Source organism: Colossoma macropomum, unplaced genomic scaffold (genome assembly GCF_904425465.1).
Source record: "Colossoma macropomum unplaced genomic scaffold, Colossoma_macropomum, whole genome shotgun sequence".
In the NCBI taxonomy this organism is placed as follows: domain Eukaryota; kingdom Metazoa; phylum Chordata; class Actinopteri; order Characiformes; family Serrasalmidae; genus Colossoma; species Colossoma macropomum.
This window is the reverse complement of record NW_023494790.1, coordinates 22494175-22512469: the sequence shown is the minus strand read 5'-3', so window position 1 is coordinate 22512469 and position 18295 is coordinate 22494175. Positions and strand designations below refer to the sequence as shown.

Genomic DNA, 18295 nt, shown 5'->3' with positions numbered 1-18295 from the left:
TGCTATGCTAGTCAAAGGTTTCTTATACGCACTAAACAAGCGCTCTAGTTAGTAGACGAGCGCACATATTAGACGACAGCCTCGGTTCTGCGAAGGTTCCGTGTTGTACGTCATCTGTCACACAGACACAACGCCGCAAAACCGGTAGGTTAGTGTATGTACAAATATATCTATCTATTTGTGTGAGAATGACAAGGTAAGGCATTTTGTTGGTGATTTTGTTGGAGCCACATACGGATAATCTATACGGACCAGCAGCGACCACCCCCCAAAACGGTAAAAGGACTAGTGTGCATGAGAGTAAATGAGTTGCAAGACGAGCCTCGAATTCTTACAAGTAGCTAATGACATGTTTAAGATACCCTGGATGGATCTGAATTAATGCAGAACATTATTTTTTATTATTTCCAGCTTTTAGGGACAACTTCAGCCGGTTTGTTGCAGACAGCATGCCAGGATCTGCTATGGACCTTTGTCCATTGTCAAGAGGCAAGAAATTGGTCCATTTGGATTTAAAGGGGGCTCCTCCCAAAATCAGCTATTTACATGAGGTACAACCACTTTTAATTTCCTGTTATTCCTCCTCCTTTTTCGTCCTAGTAAAGCACTGTGGGTTTTACCATGACCATCTCTCCTCAGTTGATACATCTTTTTGCTGATCTTGGTGCCACTGGCATACTCGTTGAGTATGAGGACATGTTTCCCTATGAGGGAGAGCTGAAGATTCTGCAGTCAAAAGCTCATCCGCCTTACAGGTGAATAGATGAGCCATGTGTCACAAAATTGCTATCATGAACATTGAGTAAAATAATGTCATAAAATAATAATGAAAGTTTGTCTGAAGTTCTTGTAATGGTTCTTCATACAGCCGTGAAGACATCATTTCCATTCAAGAAATTGCCCATTCCAGAGGGTTGGAGATCATTCCTCTCGTGCAGACATTTGGACACTTTGAAGTGAGTAAGATAATTAACATTACATACTGGAGGTATAATATGTCACATTCCTGATTGCATTCATTGCGCATGTGATGTGCAGTTTGGTGAGACTGTCGTTTGAAGAATGAAGACTGTCTTTTAATTTTTCTTCCAGTTTGTCCTGAAACACAGCACCTTTAGGAAGCTGCGAGAGGTCAACCACTGTTTGGGGACTTTGAATCCACACAGCAAGCAAGGGGTCGCTCTAGTCCTGGAGATGTTGCACCAAGTCATGGAGCTCCACCCTAAAAGCACTACCTTGCATATTGGAGCAGATGAGGTACCGCCCAAGATAGTGTTGTGTCGTAAAGTGACACCAATCACTCACACCAGACTATGTGTGTTCAACAAATTACTTTACCTATAAGTCTTACATATATATCACTTACGTCTAGCAAGTATTCTATCTCAAGTTTTCAAAGAAGACTTCCGATGCTGAGTTCAGCTGGAGTAAAAAGGCTTAAATTATTATTACAGGCAAAGTGCATTCAGCCTGGGCATTAGGTTTTGAACCCAAATGTGAATACAATGTACATGGTTCCATGTTTTTATACACCTTTCAGAGATGAGGTAATCCCCTCTCTCTCTTTTGCTGTGTCATAGCCTGTTTTGCCCAGCATTAAACCAAAGATTTATCACTTTTTTGGACCCAATTAAATTTGACCCATTAAAAAAGGTCTATTTGTCTTTTTCTTATCTGCTCATTAAAAAGGGCAAGCTGCATCTCTGGTACCCAGCACCTCCCTAGGTGCTTATCAAATACCTGTTTATACACTGGCCTCTTTGTGGCTTATGGTTCAAAGGGTTCACAGGCCTCTGCTGCTTAGAAAAGTTCTGATATTTTCCAAAAAAAGTCTCAGGGGCTTTGCTGTCTTATGTATACTTTTCAATGTCCTATGTATATACATCTTATTAATGATGTTCTCTTTAATCACCATGTTTGATTATTATGTTAGAAATTTTCATTTTATTCTGTCAATAGTACAGTGACTGCTGAAACCTGTGGCTGGGTGAGATATAGCCTAGTACAAACTGCTCATGTACTGATTGTGCCTTGTAGTAAGCAGTATGCAGTACCTGGCCCACATGAATTTCTTTAGTACACCAAAGATATCCAGCTTATGTAAAATTCCAACCTAACATTGCAGTATGTAGCGAGTGCTATGTTTGTGATGTACTGCACTGCATAAAGCAACATGACCTGTTGCACACTGGATACTATACTGTATACAACCATGAGGAGTAGCATGTAGCATACAGTATATACTGGTGCAGTGCACTATTTTGAACGCATGTTCATGCTTAAAGCCAAGTGTTTGCTCTTTCATTGTAACTATGTAATAAGTGGACCACTTATTCAATAAGTGGTGATGTGGTTTATTTAATATTTAATCACTGTTGGAACAAAACCTTTTATGTCCAGTTTTATTATTTTTTTCATGTTTGTACATAATATGAAGATTCCATGGTCCCTTTATAGACATAATTTCTTAATGTATAGGCTAATAGAAGTTTTCTAAAATTACTTGGAATTAATTTTTATTATCTTCCATTCAAAATTCAGACTGTTTTTCATTCTCCTGTAAAGTTACCTTTTTGGAGATACAAGGTTTTGTCCTGATAGTGAGCATTTTCAGAAATTACCACCGGTAAATGTTCTGCACTGAAGCATCTGCTAATATGAGTGTATATATGATTAATGTAGTGATGTGAATTGTTCATTTTCCCAGGTGTACATGCTGGGTGAAGGAGAGGAGTCTAAAGAGTGGTTAAGCATTCCAGGTCACAGTATTAACAAACTGTTCCTCAGACATATCACTACAGTGGCAAAAGGCATTCGAGAGAATTACCCCAGCCTCAGTGTGATAATGTGGGATGACATGCTGAGGAGCATGACCTCTGACACCATTAAAGGTGAACACTCCTGTTTCATTGTTTTCCTTATTAGTGCTTAGAAAGAGTATTACTGAAAAATAGTTTTATTCTCTTATCTAATTAGACCTGATAACTTCATAAGACAATAAAAATACATAACAGTCTGCAGATCCTTGAAAAGTCTTAATTTGTCTGAAATTGCATCTTACAAATAAGGCCTTTATTAGGAATTTACTTTAGGATACAGACAGATGTCATTTGAGTTTTTTTTAGAAAACATTTGAATCACATTAAGCACACATTGAATAAAATGGGGTTGTGACTCAGTAGTTCACATTAAAACTAATGTTACCTGCTGTTGAGCTGGCACACGCAGAGATGCAGCAAAACAGGTGTGAGTTACTTTGTAGTATTTACTTTGAGGTGTGAGTTACTTTGTATATTTGATAGATCATCACGGCAGCAGTTTTGGTCTTGACTATGTTTGAAGTGGCATTCTTAGTCTTCTTAGTCTTAAATTTAACTTAAGGATATCTGTAGAGGCCTAGGCTCCTAGGCTGTCTTTATGAGAACAACGGTACTTATTAAAACATTAAAAAGTCAAAACAGTGCAAAGTGCTGTTAAATTGCATATAAATGCCAATGCTTTTCTGAGAGTCAGCACATTCAGTACACTTAAAGAAAGTTTTCCTTTTTGCTATTTTAGATAGTGGACTTGTTGGACTGGTCCAACCCATGCTATGGGACTACAGCCCTGTTCTGGATGTTGCCAACAATAGTAAGTGTTCCTTTGTACTGACTGCAGTCAGCAAAACAGATAAATTAAGTGAAACTGTTATTTACTCAAAAGTACATTTCAGTATTTTGTTATGTTCAGGCTTTGTAATATAGTTTTTGGTGCAGGGGTTTACTTGAGAGGTTTCCAAGGAGAGCCGACCAGAGTTATGAAGTGGATAAAGGATTTAGTATTTTCACTACGCCAGGAATCAGACTAACAAAATCACAAGCATAAAATAAAATCTCAGAGCAGGCAATAATATCTGAAATTTAGAGAAGTGTACAGGGCATTTTAATGGTATTGTAACATCACACAGAAGGATGGTACAAAAATCACTGGTCAAACTAATAGTTGGCTACAAATGTGATTGGAAGGAGTTACATATTCGGTCTGAAAGGTTTGAGTTTATGCTTACACACGACATTTACAGCAGAATTTAAATATCAAGTGGAAACCATCCCAGACAGTTCAGGAAACTCAAGGCTTTATTTTGATCAGATGAGTTAGACGTCTGAACCATTTGCAAGACTTCTAAGTGAACTTTGAAACACCTTGTGAAAAGATAAAATACACTTCAAACATTCAACCAGATGTAATTAATATTATAAATAATAATATACAAATTATAATAAGATAATTATAATTAGATATGCATATTACCAAGATATCATTCTAGTTAACCCCAAATTAGAAGTGAGTGAAGTTAATTCATAAAACATTAATGATACATACAGCCATGTAAAAAAATTAGTACACCCCATGAAAAGCTTTGTTGTTGCTACCATATTTAAACATATGGACGTTTAATATTGATTTTTACATATTTCTTAACAAAGAACTAAGTAATAGGGTGTCTGAATGTTTCATATGACTATATACCATATTCAAATAATCACTCTCAATCAACTATATTGGAATAATATCTGAATCATATCCCTGAAATCATTATTTTAATTCATTACTCGTTGTTAATGATTTACAAAAAACTGATTTATACCCATTGACATGATTTAAACTTAAGCAATTAATCAACTTATTAACCACCACTTTAAACCACATTAGACCAGCTACATAAAGTTAGGTGAAGGCTGATTTTAATAAGACAGTGGAATTGTTCTGTTCTCCCCACACAGTTATGCTAATGGAGAAATACAAGTCTGCTGGTTTATTACAGCAGTGGGTTGCGAGCTCTTTTAAAGGCTCGACCACTGTACACACCTGTGTGACCAGTACCCAAAGGCATGTGGATAACCATCTCCAGTGGTTAAAAGTGGCATCTGGCCTTTCATCTGGAGTTGAACTACAGGGCATTGCACTGACTGGGTGGCAAAGGTATTTAGATAGTTAAGTCTGGATTTCAGGAAAGCAGAAGTTTTTCAGGAGAACGGGTTCTAAATGTTCTGTGTAACGTTTGCTGTACATCTTTTGCTGAAGATACGATCACCTGTCTGTTTTGTGTGAATTGATGCCCCTCGGCTTGCACTCTCTTGCCTCATGTCTACAGTGTCTTCTACATGGTTAGTCTCTTTGCTCCTCTTTCTATTTCTGTAAAAAAAAAAAAACATTACACTGAACAATTATAGCAAACAGTGTTATAATCATATAATAGTATGCTTAATAGATCCACAGACAAAGATAACAACTGTCATGGCTCTTCATTCTGTTTTCAATGACTGTGTTAGGAAGCTTTACTGAAGAGGCTCAGAAAAAAGTGATGGAGGCACTGGGCACTGAAACAACTGAAGTAGGAGACATAGAAAGGTATTACACATTTATACAAATTGGAGAGAAGGAGAATTAAGTGGAAAATCTTGTTTTATGTATTATTATATGTTATTGAATATTTGTCATCAAAAGCATTTTGGGGGAATTTATCCTACAGCTGTAGATCACGAGGTCTCAAACTGGGTTCCTTCCAGGCCACAGCTTCTTAGAGATTAGTGTTTTCCCTCTTCTAACACTCTGGTTTCAACTTGTAATGGCCTTGTTTTGTTTAATGAGTGCGTTTAATGAGGAAGTAACAAAGCTTGGGTCAGTATGTGAAGTGCTAATAAAAACAACAAGCAATGGTTAGGAAATTATATTTGACCTATATTAGATTGCATACAAAAAAAATATTTGAATTTTTGCCATTTTTCCGTTGTACAAGTCTTTAGCTGCACAACCACCCGGGGCTTTCGCTGTCATATTTTGTGCTTCATAATGCGGCACGTTTTCTGTTTTCAGGAGACAGTTCTCGACTGCAGGTAGGCCGATCCAGCCCTTACACTCTCTGATTAAGCAGCCATGCTGTTGTAACATGGGCCGAATGTGGCTTAGTATTGTCATGCTGAAACAGAAAAAGATGGCATCTAAAAGGCAGCATGTGTTGTTCCAAAATGTCTATATATCTTTCAGTGTTTGTGGTGCCTTCACAGAAGTTCCCCATGCCATCAACACTAAAACATCCTCATACCAAGACAGACCCCCATACCGAGACAAACAGACTAATACACCCCCATACTAAGACAAGACATACCAAGACAGCCAGTAACAATCTAGATAGTCTTTTTCTTCTTTGGCCCAGAGGACACGACTCCATTACTTCCATAAACAGTCTGAAAGGTTGTGTTGTCAGACCACAATTCATGATTCTACTGTGCATCCGTCTTTTTTGGTTGAGCTGAAGCCCAGAGAAGTTCTGGAGGTTGTTGACTATGGCCTCTGTTGTGCATATTACAGTCGACTTGCATTTGCGGATGCAGTGACAAACTGTGTTTAGTGACAACGGTTTGTTGTAGTATTCCTAAGTCCATGTGGTGATATCCATCACAGTAGCACACCAGTTTTTAATGCTATGCTGTCTGAGGGATCAAACTTCATGGGCATATATATATGGTTTTAGGCCTTGACCTTTACACACAGAGATTTCTCCTGATAGCCTGAATCTTTTGATTACATTCTGCCCTGTAGAGAGTGAAATACCTTTAATTCTTGCAACCGCTTGTTAAAGAATGTTGTTTTAAATGGTTGGATCATTTGCTGATGCACTTTTTGGCAAAATGGCAAGCCTCAAACCATCTTTATTCATAAGGGACTGAGCCTTTTCTGGATGCTCCTTTAATACCCAAGCATGATTGCATCATCTGTTTAAGATGTTTTTTAGACATTTCACAACAATTCTCGTCTTAAACTGCTCCTGTTCCAACTTCTTTGGAACGTGTTGCAGGCATCCATTTCAGATTAGACAAAAAAAAACAAAACAATAAAGTTGATGTTGAAGGTACAACATTACATAACTTGTCTTTTCACTGTTTTGTTTAAATGCAGTGAAAAAGTGGATTTACAAATCACTACTTTCTGTTTTTATTAGCACTTTTCCTTATTTGAAGTTTGTACTATTTCAAGTTATAGTATATGTACTTTTTTGTCACAACTTCCATCTACTCATATGGTCAATCATTTATGATCACTAATTTACTGCTTGCTTGTTTTGTTCAGTTACAAAGTGACTGGGCAATGTAGGCTAAACCTTGCAAACTGATGTCATGGTAATATTGACTTATATAAGGTTTTCGAGAGTGTTCTTTTAACCTTTTAGCATACAAAAGAGAATTACTTGATGTTACTTTAAATGTAGGCTTTCTGATTGCATTGTTGTTTTCTCTGTGGTTCAGATTGTCTCAGGCTAACTCCCGTGCATATCCTGGGATGAAACTAGCTGAAATCATTGTACAGCTCACAGCAATGCTAGAGTCTGAAGAACTCCGATACTTTGAGAGCAGTCTGTAAGTTGGGTGAGAATACTGGTAAAATATGGTTGTATTGGTGTGAATTAGATACTTATGGGAGAAAATGAATTTGTTATACCAGGTCATGCATCTAATCAAACTGTTCTTTTGTATTCTTGTACACAGGTGTGTAAGAGGCTGGTTCTCACCCTATCACAGGCAGAGAAAGATCATCAACCCTCTTTTTGCTGAACAAATTCAGAAACAGGCGAAAATGTGTGCTTCTATACATTTTTGTAAAACTGCACTTTAACATAGTTCTGATTTAATACAAGTATGCAGAATTGCTTTACATGTGACTAGTTACAAAGCACTAGGATTTTATAAGGCTTCCATGGCACAAATCATGCCATCAACTCACAACATCTTATAGTTTCTTATAGATTGTGACAATGTCAATAGACAAAGCAGAATCGGCTCACACACCCTGTTTATCATGCTGTGATATCTGCTTTATGACAAGTCTTTAAGCCGAGAATATAGCCCATTTCTAAATCTTCCCTTCCCCCAGGTTCCTGGAAGCTGTAGAGTTCAAGGTGCATGAGGTGCGGCAGGAGATGTGCCTGCTTTACCCAGAATCAACAGTGGAAGAATGGATTGCACAGCATGTCACTCCAGTGTTGAAACCACTACAGGATTTACTGAAGGACATCCACACTGCCCTGGAGGACATGGGACTGTTCATTAGCGATTCTGCATCTCAGAGTGGGAACTAAAGAACAAAACTTGGATGTACTGTTGAACGGAGAGTAAACAGAAGGAAAATTTGGTAAAACAGCTTTCTGCTCAGTATCTGCTGTAAAATATTACAATAAAGTTGTATGTAGAATTGTTGAAATGTTGAACACATTAAAATTGAAATGATACAGCTATAAGGGCTGGATGCTAATTATAAGGAGGGCTGTTGGTTTAAGTTCTGGGTTAAGCTGTAAAGTTAGTGGACCAAGTTCCAGATGATTTCTACTGACTGCATTACACAGGAGTCAACAGTGATTTGATTGTCTGAATATGTGTAATTTTTTTAATAAAGCAACATGAACATCAAGTGTGTAGATATTCTATTGTAGCTTCATTGAATCCACAGATAAGAGCTTGATAAAATATATGCTGGGATGTCTTGTAAACTAAGGGCCTCCAAGCATGGTCACAACCCCAATGCTAGAATATATCATAGTACGATTATTATTATTATTATTATTATTATTATTATTATTACTACTACTACTACTACTACTACTACTAATAATAATAATAAGAAGAAGAAGAAGAAGAAGAATGTGCTTAACAAAAAAATCATAAATGTGCAAGCATAAACACAAGTAATAAAAAGGGTGAAAAACTAAAGTGAAAGAAAAATAAGGAGACTTAGTTCCTGGTTGTGGTATCATAAATTACACTTCATTACTCTTTTTAAACCGTTTAAACAACCTTAAAACTGCCTCGGTATATTTTGTAAAGTGGACTCTTAAAGTGGTGCTCTTATTGTGTCAGGTAGGGGTGATACCGACCCGGTAGTACTCGCCTGTAGTTCCCATAATAATTGTAGCCTACATGAGTCGTTTGAATAAACAAGGCGGATAAATGTCGCGTTATATCCAAGGATAAAATATGTCGACTCAGGCCAGCGTTACTCACAGAATGCATGGTCTTCGTCCCCGTTATCAATGCGTTTAGACCGAACTCGTTTCGTTTGTACGGCGCTCTCCGGACAGCCACCTCTTTAGACAGAAGGCTGTCTGTGGCTAGCTCGCTAGTTGCCTAGCCGGCTAGCTGTTGTTTACATAATTAGCTAGCTGAGGGAAGTTCGCTAGCTGGCTGTTGGAATTTGTAATAAAAATCCTGCTGATTGGGACGGACTGTTTGGAGTTTGGAAAATATGGCTGAGTTACACATTGAGGCGAACGCGACTGGCATCTTGGAGCAGAGCGAGCACCGCGGCTCGGTTAGCGTGAGACTGCCCTCGCCCACCCTGGTGCTCCCGCCTCGCAGCGGCTTGTCCAGTCCCGGAGTGTCCGGCTCCAGAGCCGTCTTCGGCTTCCCTATGAAGAGCAGCCCGAGTTCCCCATCAGAACCTGCGGAAAAACCGGGCTCCCGGTGGGTCCGGCTGAACGTCGGGGGAACTTACTTCGTCACCACGAAACAGACCTTGTGCAGGGAACCCAAATCTTTTCTGTATCGGTTATGTCAGGAAGATCCAGACCTTGACTCAGATAAGGTGGGTTTCAAAGTATTTGCTTAACATTTACAGCACACAGCACCTGCAGTAACTGCAGTGCTTCTGCTGCACTTAGAGTTTAAAGCAGTGGTTCCCAATGTGATGCTCTGCACATTTTTGTGTTTCTTTTTCTATAATACACCTGTCCTAGCACATGAGGAGTTTGTTAATTAGTTAATACTTCAACCAGAAAAGTTTTGTTGAAAAGCATGTGCAGTGTTAGTGTAACAAAGTGCACAGATCTATCAGTGAATCTATGCGTCCAAATGGTCAAAAATGTATGTGTCTGTAATATAAGAGTCAGGAGATTTTTCACATCTATCATATTACTAGACCTAGCCTACAGGAGTTGCACTGAGGATTCCCTTTTTTCACACACATGGTATAAATTCCAGAAGACGATGAGAGTCTGAGAAGCAGATACTTGCCTGTGCTTGATTGAAAACCAGGCAGTTATAAGCAGGACCAGCCTGAGAAGAGAATACTTCTACTATGTAGATATAATTACACACACAGGTTATTGATCTGTGATTAGTAGGGTTCAGCCTATCAAGCTAAAACATCATGTTTCCTTCTTATTTTTATCCCTCATTCAGAACTTCTCTCTCATTGTTCTGTGAGTATGTCTATTGAAGGTGCACAGAACTGGAATGGGCTAAATTACCAGAATCAGCTAATGCATGTTCTTTGAGACAGTTGTTTCATAGTTCACCATAAAGAAACCATAAAGAAACAGTGGTCAGTCCTCTAGTCCTGCAGTGGAAAATTTGATATTTAAGTGCGATTTTTGCTGGATCTTTGGCCTTCCTTTGGAACTGATCATAACCTACCACTGTTTCCTGCACAGGATGAGACAGGAGCTTATTTGATTGATAGGGACCCCACATACTTTGGACCCATTTTGAATTACCTGAGGCATGGAAAACTGATCATCAACAAGAACCTTGCAGAAGAGGGTGAGATGCTCTGGATGTTCTGTCTTTGATCCATCATAATAACAGTAATAGCATGGTTGCTTTTAGAAGCACCTTTTTCTGTAGCTACGTTACTACTGGAACACAACGTCCCCACAGCGTAGGTAAAAGCTACAGGAATGGTACATTTTTCTCTTAGGGACAGTATGTGTCCAAAGCGTTGTATCAGACATAATCACAGTCTTAACCGTGTAATAGTTAAACTATCTTGCGGTCTCTTTACCCCAGCTCTCTCTTTTTAAAACTTATTTTTTGATACAGAATCTGAGCTTTGGGTGATATATAAACTCATTTAAGCTAAATGTCTTAAGATTTTTTTTCCCAAAATATTAATTTTAAGTTGTTCTCACAAATTAAAAGTAAAATTTTGCTGATGGAGGCTTTACAGTATTTCACATTTGCATCTTAATTCAGTGTTTCATGCTCCATTAACTTGTGTACAGTAAAATATGATTCCTAAAATTGCAGTAAAAAAGCAATGTTTATTAGTCATGAATGCACATTTTAACCCTTTGGAAAAACTGTATGCATTTAACAGGATGAAAATGTTTTTGTTCCCAGTAAATTTTAATAATTAACAGCTTTGCTTTGTTTGAAATTTGTTACAATAATGTCTTGTCTTGTTTGCAGGTGTTCTTGAGGAAGCTGAATTTTACAACATTGCATCACTGGTGAGGCTGGTGAAGGAGAGAATACGAGACAACGAGAACAGGACGTCCCAGGTGGGAATAGATGGGGAGGGGGTGCTTGATTGTGAGCTTGATTTAGCTATGCAGATGGATTGAGTCGCATAAGTAATTAGTGATATAAATTGCTCCTTTGACTTTTTTCAGGTTCATAAAAAAATAATTAGACAAAGTGCTGCTTCTTGTTATGAAATTGCAGTGTGCAAATAGAAAGGCTATAAATGGAAATAGGAAAAGGTTTTTGGCCACTCATTTTCCTAGACTGTGGTATAATCACAATGAACTGATACTAATAGTGCTGCAACCAACAGTTTACTGAAGTTAAAACTATCTGTATTTAATGAGCGTACAGCTGAACTTTACCTATTATTTAATTGCTTTCTTTAGTTCTTATACGTCATGTCTTGCTGTGTGACTTTTATTGGGACATATTTAAGACACTGAGAAACTCAAACTCATTACTTCAGCATGTTTGTTTTTTCATATACATATTGTTTTTGTTGTTAAATATAATTTAATTTAAACTTAATATGTCTTTTAACTTTGTAGCTTTGTATGTGAACAGAAAAAGTATGTATTTATAAGCATACAAAAGAAATTGATAAGGAGACAGGTATTTAGACACTATATTAAAATATACATACATGTAAAGTTTAAGGCCAAATTCTGCATATTAATGGTGCAAAAATGGTTCTAGTCTAAAATTCACCAAGATGCCATTGGTTGGGAAGATTTTATGTAACATGTAGCAATCATGGTAAAGATGAAGGAGCTTCCTAAATTTTTCAGGGACAACATTATTAAACAACACTTGAATAGAAGAAGCTGCAGAACCCTGCAAAGACCTTAAATATTCCTGTCAACATAATATGAAATTGGAAAGTTCATGGAGCCACAACTAATCGTTCCTGGACAGGTGCACCATGCAAGACTTCTCTCAGATTAATGTGAATGAGAGAAGCTGTAGGATGACCTAAAAGTAGCAGGAACGGTTACACAGAGAACAATGAGCAAAGACCTACATGGCAGTCATTTCCATTCTCCTATATCCAACACAAGACTTTTAGACAAATCAAAATTATTTTGGAACAAATTTAGAACTGTGGAATCACGTGATTTTTTTTTTTTCTCATATGGATTTTGGATTGCCTAAAAAATTATGCTATAATAAGTGTATAGTAACGTTCTCTTTTTATCTGTATTTTATCATCTGGTATTTACAAGGTTTTTTGTAACTGAAAAACTTAGACACATGACATTATAAGATTTTTGTCTTTTCAGGGCCCTGTAAAGCATGTATACCGTGTACTCCAGTGTCAGGAAGAGGAGCTCACCCAAATGGTCTCCACAATGTCTGACGGATGGAAGTTTGAGCAGGTGAGCCTTTTTCTTTGTGCTTTACCCTTTCATGAGTGTGTGTGGTTGTGTTTATCATTGGTGGACGTCATTTGTTAGAGCACGTTGCCGTTCTGAATGATGATCCCTATTCAGTGGGGTGGATCAGTTAGCATTCTTTGTATAGAGCTTTCTGCTTCATTTCTTTAGAGCTAGTATTTGGTCATTGAAAATACCCAGCTGTAATTTCAGCATAAGTGAATTGCGCTTGATTAGATAAACACCTCAGTGGGTGATCTTGTCAACTATTCATTCACACAGAACAGTCATGGATCTGTAGTTATCTCTACTTAGTTATTTTACTGTTTTTTTTTTGTTCGTTTTTTATGGAGTGCAAGCCCATGCATGTCCCAGACGATGTTGTTCAGGTAGAAGAATTTAAGACGTGAGTCAAGGGAATATTTTGTGTTCCAGCACCTATTTGCGTCAGTTGACCCCCTTGTTTTGGTTTAGAGTAACTTTTGTGATGGTATGAACCTGATTCAACTTGCTTGCTTTTTCAGCTCATAAGCATTGGATCCTCTTACAACTATGGCAACGAGGACCAGGCTGAGTTCCTGTGTGTGGTTTCTAGGGAGCTCAACAATTCCACTAATGGAATTGTTATTGAGCCAACTGAGAAGGCTAAGGTGAGTCAAACAGAGATGCACTATACAATGTTTAAAGCTTTTGCAGTCCAACTTTGATCTTATCAGGTGTTAATTGAGCACAGACAAGAAATGTTAAATACCTACATTTCTCCAGATCCAGATTTGAACACAAGATCAGAAATGGGACTTTTTTCCATCTTTGATAAGGCTATCAAGTAGATAACTCTCTTTTACATGTTTTGCTGACCTTTATACATATCTAGACGCTCTAGACACACTACTTTCTGAGCCAAAAATAGTCGCATTCTTTCATCCTCAGGCTTATCCAGCTATCCTTATTCAGTACTCCATTAAAATATTGCATTATGTTTGATGCAGTAGTGTCTGGCAAGATTTCATGAATCTGTTGGTTTTCCCTGTTTTATAGATCCTTCAGGAGAGAGGTTCCCGGATGTGAGGAGACCTTCTTAGCTGTGCTGACACAAATCTCTCAGTCCCTTCTTCTCCTCACTACTTCTTTCCCTTCTTCACCATACAGCACACTCCAGGTCCATCAGCTCACACACCCGCCCTTCCTTTTCTCACCCTCCTCCCTTGTGCCTTTCCGCAGTGGGGGTGTCCTGACCCCCCTCCCTGCAGTGCTGCAACATCACCCATCCAGCACCACCACAAGTGATCACTGCTGTTATCAACTAATCGGAAATGCTAAACAGGTTATAATTCAGATAATCTGTGATGGTTGCAAGACTGCCAGTGGCGGCTAGGGAGGAGTCCAAGTAAGGTTTACGAGGTTTATCTGTCACTATAACCTTAGACATCCACGTTGCCTCGGAACATTAGCACCTTCATATCCTGCTCATAATCATAATATACATTGTTGCTGGCATGCTAGTTTCAAGGAATGTGCTGCTCAGCTAGGCTGTGTCTACATCACTGAAAACTCCTCAGGACTTCCAGGGGCACGAAAGTAGACAAAACAGAACTGTTTGTCCCCCACTCCCTACTCCACTTCTCATAACAAGCACATTAACTTGTTAGCACATGAGTGACTGAGTGAGTGAACATCTGCAGCAACACTCATCTACCCCGCCTGGCATAACACACAGCGTGGAGCAAGATCGCTGGGACATAGGAGATGGCCTCTGAACATGCAGCATTTTGTCTCTAGTTTATAGTGTGTTAATCTCTTTAAGTCTGTCTGCCTTCTTGGATATGGCCCAGGAATGACTAGAAGGGAAGGGAGTACACAGACAGTTTCCCGGTTGGGCATCCCACCCAAGTTCGCCGCCATGAATCGGAAAATTTCTCCCATAACTCATTAATTCAGGATGATTCATGTCATCCTGGAATAGGTTTTTTCTGTTGCTATGGACATTTCACACATTCAGACAGCATTAAACAACATAAAAATAAGTGTGCAATTTTGGGGCATGTCAGAATTATATTACAAATACATCTGTTACAAAAAGGTTGAATGCAAGTCATGTAATTGTTAATATCTGTACCACAGCAGTCGTTTTTGTTTAGCAAGATGAATTACTCCATTTCTGGGAAGATTATGAATTGACCCACGCTCCTAGATTATTTGTCTAGTGCCTGGTCACTGATATGTAAATTTTTGTATTGTGTTCTCCTTCCAGCTATTAATCTATGACTGGAAAATGGGAATCATGGTCTTATTTCACACTATTTCTCAATAATATTTTTGTTTTACGTTATAGAAATACATAAATTCTTCAGCATATCATATAGGAGCTCCATGAGACTGTTGATTGAAAAAGTGTTTGGAGTTGGGACAGAACTATAGTTCTCTAATATGATTGTTTATTTGAGAGTTCAGCCCCAGTATTTCCTATAATGTCATAATATTTTGGCTATTTAAAGAAGTTATGTGAGTTTCAGTGGAGTAGCATTGAATGTTAAGGGCACTATTTTACATGGACTGAGATGCTTACCCTCTTGTCAAAATGTATTATATTACTTCAGTTAAACTGCTAAATTCATTAATGCTTTGACATCAGGGACAGTATTTGGTCCTCTTTTACACTGAATAAATTGCCCTCGATGTTTGATATTTAGCCAATCAAGACTAGATTATGATCTAAATATTTCACTTGTAAAGTTGTGAAATCCAAGAATCTGCTCATCAGCTAACATACAGTTTGCTTCATTATGTGTTGACAGTATTTTGACATATCTCTTGTTCAGTATCATTGTATGGATAATGGCATGACTTGGTGTAGGTTGTGATGTTCATGTCCATTGAAAAGCATCTCTATCTGTCAGCCACAGGCAGCATTATGTACATTATGTCAATGTGAACTTTTTTTTGTCTTCAGTGTTTTCAAATGTTGTGTGCTTATATGTTGGGAATCGTCCCTCCCCTTTCCCTCACCTTTACATTGTGCTTTTTCACTCTTCAAAATGAGCAGCAAGAGAAGGGGGGCTTAAATGTGCTCCATTTGCTTGCCTTTAATGTTTTTATTTAACAAAGCAGGTTTTCTCAGTTGGCAGGATCATTTTAAGTAAAACTTGTCCAGTATGTCACTTACCTCTTCTCGTATTTGGACACTAAGAGTTTGGCTTGAGTTGTGTGGCTCACAAAGAAATCTCACTTACTGAAATTCATCCCCTGGAGAGTTTCTTTGTTCAACCCCAGTTGTTTGTTTTTGAAGTTCTCATAATGGGCTTCTGAACTACAGACTCCCCGTGGCAAACTAAGATTTGATCTGTGCCGTTGTGTTTCTTTTATTAATCTTGTAAGGTAGGGGGCAATCTGATTTGATGAGTTACGTTCATCATTCTTGTAGCAAATCCAGCCGTCTAACGTCCTTTGTCCCACTGTTCTCCTTGGAATCCGTCTTGGGCTGGATTCCTGGACATGGATTAAGCCTAATCTTGGACTAAATTGCAATGCCAATGGTGTTTCATCATTGAAAATCCTTATTAGGTTTAATGTGGGTCTAACAAACTGGCCCTTAATGTAAAGGCAAGTGTCTGACTATACTTGCTTGTTGGTCAGTTGTTTCAAATACTGTATGCGTTTATCATATCTTAGCTTTTCAGATTGCCCTTGTGCCATTTCATTTTTTTCCCTTGTGTCATAAGAAAAAGTTTCATTTGTGCCCTTAATCTTGTATTTACTTGCACTTTAAGTATGTCCATGTCTTACAGTTTTCTGACCTCCATAGAGGTGTGCTCGTATCAAGGTCACATAAAAATGTCAAGCCGCTGCAGACCCGCTGCAGTTTGCTTTGGGCCGTGTAAAAACAGTGACGTCAGAGTGACCGTTACTTTTAGTAGTTTTAAGACGCACTTAGACCACTGGCGTACATAGGTAATATAGTTCTTTTTTAATATTATTATATTATTATATTAAACATTTCTTTTCCCTCTTCATGGTCCTCCCATTTGTTTGTGGTCAAACAGTAAGAGATATGAGGCAAAAAGATGTTTTTGTGGGGGGAAAAAACTAAGCTAAATGATATACTGTTTTCTGTAGAATCTGAAGGGGAAAGAGGGGGCCCTTGTTTTTTGGTACGTGGACTTGAACGCATGCAGTGTGTTAAAGTATATAATATTATATACTGGGACTTTGTCTGGCCTTGTGTTAGTGTAGGGGTAAAGTGGTGCATGGACAGTGACTAGAGCCTTGGAAATGTGTGCAAGGTGGAACTTTCAGACAGTTGGTCTGCAGCTCTGGGCTTAAACGTGGCCACAGAACTCTGTGGTTTTTATGGTTTGTTTAATTTCGTCTTGTCCAAACACTAAGTAATCTTCACCACAGGATATTCTGATAAAATGTTTAGCGCTGAATGGCCATTTGGAAGCTAACCTAACTGGAATGCAGGAACGCAGACCTCTGTTATGTTTATTCACGTTAAAAAAGGGTTCGTGACGGGGTTAGTTTTCAAGACTGCCATAATAGTTAGTCTGCAACACCTGCATGCTTTGATATACAGTACACACATGTGTGCATGTGCGCACACATACAAAGAAAGACATTTAAACATGTATTGAAAACCTGCTACTTACACCAGATGTTTTGAGTGTATTAAGTTATCAACTGTATCGATGTCAAGTGTGACCTTTGTCTAAATGGAGATCGTGGAGCTAAGTGTTGGAAATGAATAGTCTCGGTAAGACTGTCCTTTAATTTTTCTTTTTTTTATTTTTTAAGTTTGTCTTCTGATGCAGTTTCTTTCAATGTACAGATTGCAAAGAGGAAAAAATGTCTGATTTTTATCATAAAATGTATTTGTGTTCAAAATGTTGTAGTTCTCATTTTATCACAGAACTTTGTTGCAATTGTTTACCAGAGAACTGAGCATGTATGTACACCGTATCTGAATAAAAAAATGTTTTACAGAAGCAGAAATCTTACCTACTGTATATTTGTAAAAGATTAGTAAATTCTAAGATCACCATGCATCTTAAATCAAAGAAAAGTATTGTTATTTTGGTGAAATGCTGACTTAAGTACCTTTCCAAAACACAGCCTGAGCAGAAATACAAAAGTACAAGTCAAAAAACTACTTAAGTACTGGATAACTTACAGAACTGTGGTGGACCTTTAGTAAATCCTCTGTCAGTATAGGAACTGAAGTTTGGGGTCTGAACTGTTCTACTTTTGATGCACTTTTGGTCTAAATTTAAAGTTAAGGTAAATTTCCGACATCAGAGGTGTGACCGGATGTTGTCAGCAATCTAATGTAATGAAGTTAAAAGGGAATTAGTAATTAAATTGTAATGACTGCAGTAAGATTAATCTCCTCAAATAAACTAGAGCAGAAATAAAACCATTTGAAAATACTCAAGAAAGTATAAATCCAACAAAATGATACTTGAGTAAATGTAACTGAGTGAATTGTAGCTGGTACACTCTTAAAATAGATGGTTCTTCAAGGGTATGTTCGTAGAATCATTTTCAAAAAGGTTCCATGTAGAACCACATACAACACATTCTCCATCAAGTTGAAGAACCATTTTACCATGCAAAGAACCCTTGAAGCATGCAAATTGTTCTTTTTAATTA

General features: G+C 38.0%; 2 protein-coding genes across 5 annotated transcripts; both read left to right on the top strand.

Moving 5' to 3' along the window:
• Positions 1 to 27: 27 nt before the first annotated feature.
• hexdc (hexosaminidase (glycosyl hydrolase family 20, catalytic domain) containing) lies at positions 28 to 10570 on the top strand. 4 transcript variants are annotated; one of them, XR_005007359.1, is made up of 14 exons: positions 28 to 144; positions 412 to 551; positions 640 to 755; positions 869 to 956; positions 1093 to 1257; positions 2708 to 2891; positions 3559 to 3630; positions 4764 to 4962; positions 5065 to 5147; positions 5313 to 5391; positions 7287 to 7397; positions 7527 to 7616; positions 7912 to 8169; positions 10463 to 10570. XR_005007359.1 is itself a non-coding variant. In XM_036572546.1 (13 exons), exons 2-13 carry the CDS (start codon positions 450 to 452, stop codon positions 8114 to 8116), a joined length of 1494 nt encoding a protein of 497 aa, XP_036428439.1. In that variant the 5' UTR covers positions 28 to 144; positions 412 to 449; the 3' UTR covers positions 8117 to 8445. The 4 variants fall into 4 exon arrangements, 3 of the variants coding, with proteins under 3 accessions (XP_036428439.1, XP_036428441.1, XP_036428440.1); XM_036572546.1 differs by lacking the exon at positions 10463 to 10570 and having other exon boundaries at positions 7912 to 8445; XM_036572548.1 differs by lacking the exon at positions 10463 to 10570 and having other exon boundaries at positions 63 to 148; positions 7912 to 8445.
• On the top strand, positions 8574 to 17638 carry kctd2 (potassium channel tetramerization domain containing 2). The gene is made up of 6 exons (XM_036572549.1): positions 8574 to 9615; positions 10463 to 10571; positions 11220 to 11311; positions 12557 to 12652; positions 13174 to 13299; positions 13688 to 17638. Exons 1-6 carry the CDS (start codon positions 9277 to 9279, stop codon positions 13715 to 13717), a joined length of 792 nt encoding a protein of 263 aa, XP_036428442.1. The 5' UTR covers positions 8574 to 9276; the 3' UTR covers positions 13718 to 17638.
• The last annotated feature ends 657 nt before the right edge of the window (positions 17639 to 18295 follow it).